Genomic DNA, 12,046 nt, shown 5'->3' with positions numbered 1-12,046 from the left:
AACCTAATTCATTGATGATGTTAATCATATTTAGTATAAATAAGGTAAGATAAATCAATGAGTTATAGGTTAGGTTAGACTAATGTTTGTTCACCGCAAGGATGACCTTGATAACATATTTCAAGGTCATTAAAATCAGCCAAGTATGCCTTCATATAAATAATTACCATATATTCAAAACCATTATTCATGATATATAAATATTGATATATATATCAATTTTTTATTAATTGCCTATTTGTAATAAATATCCTGTAACTTCTATATATACTTCCGGATTTGTTTCAGATCTTATCAATATAAGTATGACAGCTGCGTAATGAAATTTCAAAATGTTTGTATAACATACATAGTATGTCCATAAAAAATTTCTGTGGTAAGTGTTAGGATAATTTCGTAAGCCACTGTATGTGAATAATGCATTATGTTTCTTTTATAAATATCTTCAGATTTATCATTAAAAGAATGCGCTGACTATTTTTCATTCTAAATTACTATATTCAATCTTTTCCATCTAAATTGTTTCGTAATGTTCGAGGAAGATGAAAATCTGTCACTATAAAAACGTTTCTGGTTAGAAGGAGAGTAATGAAAATACCTTATTCCTACCTTCTGTAAGCTTTAAAAATGAGAATCACACACTTATATTGATAACAGTATCATATTCATTGTAAGACAGTTTCCTTATATATACGAGAAGGCATACAGAATTTATGTAGCGATTTAATATACATTTTATTTATTTTGATGTTGTTGATATAAGTAACAAATTTTATGAATTAATATATGGATACGTTGATACAGAAGTGTACGTATATTAAAAATTATACAAATTGAACTACGGATAAATCCACACATGTGTAGATAGGCTGCATTTAGATACATGTGAAATGGGAACCTTTATCGCTGTCAGGATATTTATTCCAACCATTAAAATATTTTTTCAAAGAAAATTATTATCAAGACTTTTATTTCACACACATGATACTTGCAGGTATGCCGTATTGACACCAAGCCGTGTAACAGCGACCATCATCAGCGTCTGGCTGGTATCTGTAATGACGGTAGTTCTGCAATCATCGTTGGACGTAGGACCGGACTTCTGCCGTCGCCGATTCAGTGGGATAGCCATGGAACAAATAATCGGGGCTACGGTTTTAGTAGGTTTGCCAACTTTAATGACCACCTTCTTGTACGTAAAGCTGGTGATTCGAGTCCGGCACGCTACCAGAGGTTCCTATAAGCCACCGGTCGCTTTCTCCTGGGACTACGAACTGACCAAGGCAAACATGTACAGCTGCGTGATGTTCGTGATATTCTGGCTACCCTTCGGTATCGTTGTCTGCGTTAACTCCTTCCGACCGATAAGCGCTCGTGTTCTTTACAATTTGGCCTGGTTTGCTCTTTCGAAATCCTGCTTCAACAATTTGCTCTACTGTGTGGCAGACCGGCATTTTCGCAGCGCCTACGTCAAGCTTTTCCATTACTGCTGCTGCAAGACTACGGTGAGTTTTTCAAGGAGAACACGAGGGGATGGTGGCCGAAATGCCAGCGATGTACGCCTCAGGGTTCACATTATCCATTCCTATGCTAGTCCGGGTACCTGTCGCCCTCCTGCGGGTAGACCTAACGGACGCGACGTTTATGAGCTCTAAATTTCAACATCGCGCATCATGATCGGAATATTTGGAACAACCTGTGTCCTCGTCGATACAATTGATCGCCGTCCAATAGAAAATATTTTTCGATTTCTGCTCCTGATCGAGATGCTTCCAATTACTGCAATGGTTTAAGTTGCCCTTTGGTTGTACTGTTGAAAACTAGTACGTTGAACGCGTGTACTTTATTTATGTAATTTATTCGTGTAAAGATTGTTTTAATGCGCTTCAATACAAATTGTTAAGCGAGGAGGACTGTTTCGCGAACTTTGAACTGGTACAGTAGAACCTTTGTTATTTAAATTGAAAAGACAAGAAGATGAATTCTTCTCTATTCGGAGAAGAAAATTTTCATATGCACGTGTTATACTATAAAAGAATAATAATAATAAAGATTGAACATGTAAATATAGTTCGATATATAGCATTCTTGACTTGAAAATTGATGAATTTGGTATAATCTGGTACTTTCGACGATTAATCTATACATTTCTCAAGAATATTTTTTATGTTATACATTTTTTGTGATTATATCAACCTTATTGCAGATTAAAGAATAGGAAAACGTCCGCTTAATATCTTTAACAACTAATTTATATAAAATTTTTAACATTCTCGTGTATTTCATTGTGATAAGATATTTATATTCAGATTACATCAACAGGTTAGTCTTATATATAATATCAATATTAACTTCGTTAATATTAATTACTATCTTCGAGTGTACTTTCGATATTTCAAGCTTTGATCGTAAAAATTCATTGATTAAAACTACTCGTTTTCACCAGCATTATGTATGCTTATGCTACAATTAATACCAAAATTTGGATATCAGAGGTTCTACTGTATGAATACTTGTAGCAGTGCTATTATCCATCCTCTTATAATGTTCGAATATCGAATGTTTTACGATCTTCGTTAAATGATTCTCGAATACCTCCCGTAATTGTTCAACAATTGCTATTACCTCGTTTACGTTATTGTTTTAACGTGTAATTATGTCTGTTTCATATTTATTTATAGGTATATGATAGGTGCGTATAGAGTGTAACTGCAATGACGTTATTATAAAGATATTGAGATGATTTCTCTTACGAAAATAAATCAAAAACGTAGTTTGAAATTCTTTATCTTTGCCTTGGTTTTCCTAAGATACTGATTCGTCCAGCATGGTCGATAAAATAGCTACTCTCGAATGAATTTTTAAACGAATAAAATATCTAAAAATTTATCTTATACGAATTACTATCTTTCTCTATATACTACGTATATATATAGATCTATACATCACGCCGATATAAATCTATTACGAATTATAGACAAAGTACGATGTATAGGTACTATTTCTATCTTGTAATTACTATTAACGTTTCTAATATCTATAAACACAGGAACATTTTATCAATTCTTAAATAAGTATATTCTTATTTAATGATTTCTTAAAATCAATACTCTCGGAAAGGAAATACTATAGGACAAAGTTTCATTCTACATGTTTTCGATTTACTTTTTGCACAAAAATTATCTCATAATCGATTATTCCATCATTGCCGCTACATTTTATATAATCGGATGATGAAATCTACAGTTTCACAGAAACAAGTCTGTTTCTTCATCTTTAGCAACAAATGTTAACACCAAAGTAATATGGCTACTATCACTATCTAGGCACTAAAGGAGATCTTTATATATCTTAAGTTTCTGCTTTCTACACATCTTCCTTTGGCTAAACTTTGTCAGTATATTCTGTGGATATATGTAAATAAAATTAAAACTGATAGAGATAACAAATTTAATTTTGCTATTCTTCGAAGTGCATTTTGATACTGTTTCTTCTACTGCAAAAAAATTATCGATATTCTTCCTGACAGTGTGTAAACACAATTCAATCGTAAATTAATTGTTACAAAAAGTATCTGTTATTAGTAACTTTTTGAATAGAATTTAAATTTGCGTCCATAAGATGCCGATAAGTATTTCCTCTAATAATTAAATTACAATTAATTTGAAAATTTCGTAAAATTCATATACTATTATATAGCTATCATAAATCTACATGATAACACGATATAATAATATAAACATTCACTTATTTATACGTGTAGTACATATTTATTTTTCCATGTTATCTGTAATTTGTTTATTGTTACACCTTTACGATTTTCATAAATTTCATGAACATTCGGTTATAACTTATCAATAGAGCTTCAAACGACCTAATTATATCTATAACGTTTTTTTTCTTATTTGTATTCATAGAATATATTGACAAGTTTTGTTTGAAAAAATCTGGAACACTTTGTGTAAATATTGTGCAATCGTTGACAGAAATCGGGCTAAAGGGCAGTAGAAGAGCGCCATGTCTGATACCGGCATCGAAAGAACATAAATAAAAGATTACTACTGACACTGAAACAGGCAATCGCCGTCCATTGGAAATTTGTTCCCGTTGTCACTCTGATACTAAGGGAATGTTTCCATCTTTCGTCTATATTCTTCCAGTTGTGTTCTTCCAAGGACTGTCTGTTTTGACGAAACGTTCATCGTGATTGCTTCTTAAACGATGATTATCGTGACTTGTTACAACCCCCTTCGTATACACTTATATCAATTCATTCGTAAAAGAGAATCTCTATATTGATATAAAAACAGAAGGTTTTTAATTTTTTACATGAACTTACAACATAGAATATCTATTTTTTTTTTACGTGATGCATTTTATATTCTGTTAGCGCAACTTCTTTCTATTCTTGGACCCCTTTGCATAATGATTTACTGATTAACGATATTAGTGAATTGATAAGCGACAAGATTTACGTTACGGATTTCTTTCTTTTAATTTTACAATTTTATTAATTATGAAGTATGAATCAAATATATACTTTCTTACACAGAATAATCGAATGTTTTACCATTCGTAAAATTTATAGTCTAGATTTCTTTTTTATAATTTTACAATGTCACTAATTCTCGCATATAAAAATAAAATAATCGGATGATTTGTAATTTTTAAAATTTTATTACAATTTATTTTACCTAATTTTCTTTTGTCATCAAACTTTGATTGATTACGTAAAACAATTGATAATTTGGAACTTGTACCTTGTAAAATTTCACTAATGATACTAATTCAAGATGATTGTGCAAAAGGGCCAAGGTTCGTGCGTAAGGATTGAGATTCAACAGATTTAGCGCTATATAAAATGCTATTCCATGATATAAAAGATTCGTTACTTCCTACGAGACTATATTAATGCTAAACTATAATATCCTGTTTTTTAGAACAATACATTGAACTAAAATAGGGATATAGCCAACAACAAAAGTTGCAAGAAAATAAATACTTCTCTATTATCTTATATTTTTTAACATTAACCAATATTTTTATTCTTACAATTACTAAAACTATAAAATTGATTTTGACGAAATTAATGTTGATTTTTATTAAAATGAAAACATGATTTCATACATACATTTATTTTCATTATGTAACTGTATTAAAATCATCTATGTTATTTATATATACACAACAGCATTTCTTATGTTTTAATATTCTATGAAATTAAATATGAAAGCACAATATTACTCGTGGAATGAGCTAATATATATTTAAATATTATAGATTGGTAGACCCTAATGCTAATCAGGAAAGATTTCAATAACAATCTTTTAAAGAAATAACGTTTCTACCTTCGGAACATTAAAAATATCGGTTAAGCAGAGGTTTCTAGGCTCCTATAGAAAATGATGATATCTCGAAACGCGCTGTATAATCTAATACGGAATATAAAGATCGATATCAAGCATTAAAGATCTAAACTGCACGGTTTCTTAATAATATCCTAATACTCCAGTGGAGTCACAATGGAAGTACACGGCACAGCAGCAATTTACGTTCATATAATTTAAAGCCTACTCCTCGGACAGTTTAAGTGCAATTCAAGTAAGAAGGTGTTCTCCGAACGTTAAATCTGAAATTATGATTAATACATCGCGCTAAGCTGTTGGAGAAGTAGAGATTGATGGGGCGCTTTAGATAAGGATATAGTAAAAGCTTCGTATGTTCTCGTATTCTTATGCCATTTCCCTCGCGTAATGCAGCTAAACTGTTCCAGGTAAAATCAATTGCCACAGAGGAACGCGCAGAGCAATATTATTCCGACCTTTTATTTCTGATTCTGCGTATAAATTGAATTTGGAGTTTATGGAGTTAAACGATTATAAATGACAATATAGTTAATTACAAAAAATTGCAATTGAAAAATGTACAATGTTGCTTATTAGCTTTTATTAGTATTAATTAACATTGAGTTAATGCAATAATATGCTGTAATCGTATTATATACATAAAAAAAATTGCAGTTGAAACATTCAAGCATTGAAGCATTAGAAAAACTGTGAAAAGTACGATTTATGCAAAACTAATTTTTTTTATGTAAGAAACTTTTCCAACTCGGGTAGATACGAATAGTCACGCTCCAAGCTAGGACAAAATCATTACCTAAATGGATATTTCTTTCTCCTAAATTATATACATATTGCGTGTATATATATAAAAAGAAGATTAATTTTATTAGATCATCCTGAAAGTTTCCACAGTTTTAGATGATTCATTTGAAATGAAGATAAGTCTATTGGAATTGGAATTTTTACCTTTATAAATACATCCTTGTCAACATATTACAAGAAATTATTACTCGTACAGAAAAAATTCAAACAATTAAAAGACAGAAACTGTAGATCGAACTGTTGATCGAACCGTTAAAAGATGTTTTCTATATTATTAATGTATCATATCCTCTAACTTCTAAGATCTCTTTTATCACTTTTGCGAGGAAGATGTCAATTCAAAAAAAGAAACGAGAATGAGAAAATGAGAATATGCGGGTCGAACACCCATTTGATGCAATTTTCTTTTCGTATATATATAGGAACGTCCTTCCATTTTCACGTTTAACCTTTGAAGTGCGATAAATAAAACGAAATTAGCTAGTCGTTACTTTAAACACAGGCTGTAATGAATATAATGATAAAAATTTGAATATTTCAGATAAATGTTAGCAACATTTTTTTATAATTGATACAGCTTAGAAATAACCATATCCCAATCATTTTTCTTGATTATTTAATTACGCGTACGATTAAATGAAAATATTTCGTTTATCTCTTAAAAAATTACTTTCTTGCAATCGTGGTATCATTATATTTTCTTTCATAGCACTTATTCGTATAATACTCCAAATAAGTATACATTGTATTCTTAAAATCAGATAGAACATGGAAACAAGTCATGGAAACTATCACGAAAACCAAAGCTTCTGCATTAATCATATTTTTAATGATCGAAGTAAGAACGATTTAAAAAATATGATTACAATACGACGTAGAACTTTCCCTCTTCGATCGATCCAAGAGAAATTTCAGTCGAAAAGAGGGGAAACTTTACCGCTTTACAGAACTTTCTCTTAAATTTTGCAAATAACGTTTAAACATAAACCCGCACCACTTAATCTAACGATAGAGAAGAATTTAATTACGAAATTCTTGCAACTAATTGTTCGAGTTACGCAATCTACCTGTATTTAACGCTTGAAAGTAATTGAAGAAAAGTTTTTCTCACGCTATGAAGATCCCCCAGTTTGAAACTTCCGAGTTTACGAGATAATTTAGTTCAAAAGTTCTTTTATCGAGTAAGTAGCTCCTATACTTCCAGCTACGTTCATTTAATTGATATTTATTGTATACATACAATTAGTACTTTGAAAGTTTTATTCCTATCACATATAACATTTTATTCTACTAACGAGTGATACTATGTATATTTTATTAACATTTTATTGTTACTATTAATATTAATCTTGGTATTTTAGATGTAAACTACGTAAACACTTTCTTCGTGGATCTCGTTCATTTTTCGATATTTTAACTTCATTTATGTATACATATATAATGAAACTTCTATATTTTACTATCTAAGAACAGATTAAAGAGCAACACGTGTTGAACTTGCATTTATTGCAAAAACAGAAAGTAAGACAGCCGTGTGTGCTGCGATAGTGTTAAAAGTATTCCAACGTGTTACTACTGGAAGCGAATTAAAGCTATAATATTGAGAGCCTTTTAAGAGAAAAGTCGACACTGTTTCTACAAAGTGGTAGAATTGTCTCGTATCGACCAAACATAGAACTTTTGACACCTGTTTGAATCATGTAAATTGAAAAATGTAACGACTGATATCAGCCATGAAATTATACTCTTTAGACGAACATTCATATGACAATTTTCATTGTCTTACCAGTTACACCGTGTGTGAAACAATTATACAAACTATTCAACAAATAATGTAAAATGTTATCGAACTTCATTCGCCTCCAATTGCGAAGAAGAAAGTTTCACGATAAAGACCGTCTGACATTTTGGAAAAATGAAATTTACATAGAAATTCGTAAATGTGAGAAGGAGAAAATTGATTAGGAATGCCATGTGAATTCTAATGAGAGAGATACGTTATTACAGAGTAAAACAGCTCGGGAAGCAAAAATCGGGAAGTAAAGGTGAAAACATTTTATTCCACGAAGAAAATGCGACTGAATCATAATATCATATTTAATAGATTAATATCACATATGGAATGGGAAACAAGATAAAGTTAAAACCCAAGAATGACTTATAATATATTATACGATTTCAATATTACTAAAAAGCAGTTTATATGTTATTCATTCGTACAAATAGGTAGCTTGAATATATTTCAATCCTGATTGTAAGAAAAAATTATTCGTATTGTACTGCAAATATCTTACTTTTTATGACAAATTTCTCGTTTGACTGATAATCAAAGAATAAAAAGAAAATCGGAGTTAAAAGGAATTATCAATTTGCCAATTCTATGACAGAGCATCGATTAATTGAGTTGAACAATCAAATGTATTATTTATCAGAAACAGACAAATTTTCAAAATATATAAACATTTAGCTTTATTAAATTTTTTTACTCATATTTTTTGTTTTCATTTATCCTGAAAATTATTCTAAATTCTGCAAACTTCATTAGTTTTGTGTTTAGCAAACACGGGTGAATGAATAAAAACAAAATGAAATGTTAACATTTTTTAACAAGGAAATTCAGTACATATAGAAGCATATTGCTCATAATATGTTCGTTAATTAATATGTTTTGTACCTTCGAGTTTTCTTCGATATAATGCATTTCGTTAAAAATATTAAACTATTCCTCAACTTATCTCCGATATATTACTTCAAACTATTTTCAAAAAACATCAATTTTCAAATTTATTTTAACTTTTTTTTCCGTGGAGGAAATCCGCACGGACACCCGCCGCTTCTAGGGGGAAGAGCGGCGTAGTAGTGTCGGACTCCAACCGACCAAAACCTCCACGATGACCGTTCCTCTTGCGATCGAGGGGTGCCTGGGAACCGCTGCAGCGACACACCAGGCCCCCTCGCGCACAACATTCTGTCCGCAAATGGCACGGTGTGCTGCCATGTCACGTCGCGTCCCCTCTCGGGGGCCGTCCGGATCCCCAACCGGACTGCTTGGTGGTCCCCGGGTGCTGGAGAGTCCAGCACCTAATTTCAACCCCCATCGGAGGTCGCGGTGGCCCTCGCGCGCCCCGTGTAGGCGCGTTTACGGGCACCGCTGCGCCCTCGTCGGCCGATCCTCTCGGGATGGGAATCCCGCTGCCTTCTTCCGCAGCATAACTAGCTCGCAGAAGGAGGCTGCAGCCTTCCTGCCCTTCTCGCTCGTCAACAATGCCTCAAAAATCGCCGGCGGCGAGAGGTCGTATCCTATTTCCCCGGTGAGAGAGTGGCGCGGCGCCGCCCACGCCGGGCAATGTTCCAGCGTGTGCTGCGCCGAGTCCACCCTGCGTTGCAGTGGTGGCAAGGCGCGGTCGCCTCTTTCCCGATTCGAAATTTATTTTAACTACTTTGGGTACAACTTTGTTGATGAAATGAAATGTGAATTTAACAAGGATCTATTCAAAGTATTATTCTATAAAAGCAAGAGAATGTATTTTAATTATACAAATAAAGAAATGTAATATGAATATAACTTTACAAATATTTCAACTACAATATTATTAATACATTCAGTTTTCAATATAACATAACAGTAAGTTACAATCATTCATGTTCGTTACTTGATCATACTTTAGACACAATTTATATTTAATAAAATGAGAAATTTGTCGTAACAAGAGAAGAAAAATCAAAAAGATATTAATATTTCTCTTATATCGGTATAATCCCTTATATCTAAGGATATTAAATGTACTTTTAGTTTGTTCGCTCGAAGCGTACTGCAAAATTTATAAAGGAAAATAAAACGCATTCGTTGTATATACATATAGCTCATGTATAGTTCGTCTTCAAATTCTATTTATTAACTGATAATTACCGCAGTGACGTGTCTTCTGACTGCATCTATAATATATTGTATGTTACATGCCTTCTGTCAATCTGTGATCACAATTTTAGGTATGATTGTTCAGTAACGAGGCGTAAATGCATATTACAATTTTCAATTTTGCATAATTCCAACAATTATAAATTTCTACCATTTTTCTACACAAAACATCTATTCCATGCATTTTTCTTTACCAGCATTTGTTAAATATCAATTCTTGATTGATATTTATTATTATTAAAAATTACTATTAAATTCAAACAATATATATAAGTTACCGCTATTATCAAACATTAACTATATTTTCAGCAGTACGTATAATGGTGTTCAGAATTATTCTATATAATTAAATACAAAAACAGTATACTGCAGGTTATTTATAAATGTTTTTAAATGAAAATTTTTTAATTGGAAATTTAAAATCAGATACAATGTATTTTATACCTATCACAAATTAACACACATTAACTTGAGGACCAAATTGGCGCTTTATACACAGCTTCGATATTTTATGTAAATAGAGCTCTTAGATTTTATAAAATATCAATTCTTGGCAAAATATATACGTATATATTTATTATGTATAGCGATAGAATGTCGTATATATTTTATGTTTGTATTATTTATGATTCTAATACCATATTTTTCAACAATTAATAATGATTAAAATAAATTTTTATTATAAGATAAAATAGGTATACGAAAATTTTCCAATATTCCAATTGCAAATTTGTCAAGGTAACAGAATTAGGTGTTCGCTAGTAATTTTTTGATAAACTTTGAAAAGATTATATTTCGATCCGAAGCCGTATTACACGAAACTTTTCTAAAGAAAACTTATTATTATTCCTACCAATGAGAAAAGTCAGAATACAAAATCTTAGTAGATAAACAATTGTAAACACCATTGTATGTTTAACATATATTCTTTTAGTAAACGAAAAACATGACAGTTTAGTCTTATCGAATGACGACTACCTTTAATTGCAACAAAAATTTAACAACTTCATAAAAAAATAAAGCTAGAAACAAGATTATGATTCTAAGAAGTTAATAAATTTGTCATTCTTTCTGAGCTACACAAAAATCAAGCGACAATTTTTGCTAAACAATACTTTTTCAATATAATGAATCGAAGATCAAAATGAAATCTTAATACGTTACCGTGGAATTTCGTGCAAAATTGAAAATTGGTGTTGAAACGACCAGCTGGGCAGAAACTTTGCTAAAAGTTTTGCAAACTCGGATCGTTCGACTACGAGTACAAAGCTTGGCTATGGTAACTTCATCGGATGCGGTCGCCATCTAAATCGGATGTCGAGAATCCAGAGGAGTGGAAAATAAGAAATGCCGATGATGATAATGTTTGAGAAATGGGACCAGGAAAAAGTTTGTTGTAACTACTTTTCCCGGCTGCTTTTTTATTATACACTTTTTTTATTCTGCGACTGTTGCAACAATTCGTCGCAAGCTTCGACGCTAGTCCGTATGTTGTCCGATTTTACTAGTTACCTCGTACAAAACCGATAAGTAAGAGATATTGAAAATTGAAATCATGAAAATCTTATTCGTTGCGTCTCGTCCAGAGTAATGAAGTTACTTGAATTCAAAGATAGAAAAAAGGAGAAGGACAGAAACATGAAAAGATACTTCAAGTTAAATAACAATTGCCAAAGTGGTTTCGCGTTGTTTGAGTTCAAATATTTTGGATTCAGATAACTTGATTAATTTGAACAAAGTGAAAAATATGAGTAAACTGACAAATTATTAGTAATAAATTGAATACAGTCGATAGCAATGGATAGACTTATTGACTTCATTGTGTAAAATAGATTTTTAACCCTTTGACAGTATAAAAAAAATGGCAAACAATTAAGAATAAACGATAATTCAGTTTAAAATATAATCGATTCGTAATACAGTTTGCTTGTAGTAATATATTTCCGGTTATCATTTGGAG

At 31.5% G+C, this 12,046-nt stretch overlaps 1 protein-coding gene across 6 annotated transcripts in view; it reads left to right on the top strand.

The window, feature by feature from the left end:
- LOC139995157 (adenosine receptor A1) overlaps window positions 1-2,843 on the top strand; it is a 321,882-nt gene extending 319,039 nt beyond the window's left edge. For all 6 annotated transcript variants that reach the window (XM_072018397.1, XM_072018411.1, XM_072018387.1 and 3 more), the window contains one exon: window positions 995-2,843. In XM_072018397.1, the coding sequence (XP_071874498.1) occupies window positions 995-1,655 (661 nt within the window). In that variant the 3' untranslated portion in view covers window positions 1,656-2,843. The remainder of the gene's footprint in view (window positions 1-994) is intronic.
- Window positions 2,844-12,046: the final 9,203 nt, after the last annotated feature.

The sequence above is a fragment of the Bombus fervidus genome, chromosome 2 (genome assembly GCF_041682495.2).
Source record: "Bombus fervidus isolate BK054 chromosome 2, iyBomFerv1, whole genome shotgun sequence".
NCBI lineage: Eukaryota > Metazoa > Arthropoda > Insecta > Hymenoptera > Apidae > Bombus > Bombus fervidus.
The sequence above is the reverse complement of the archived record's forward strand: the minus strand, read 5'-3'. Positions and strand labels throughout refer to the sequence as shown.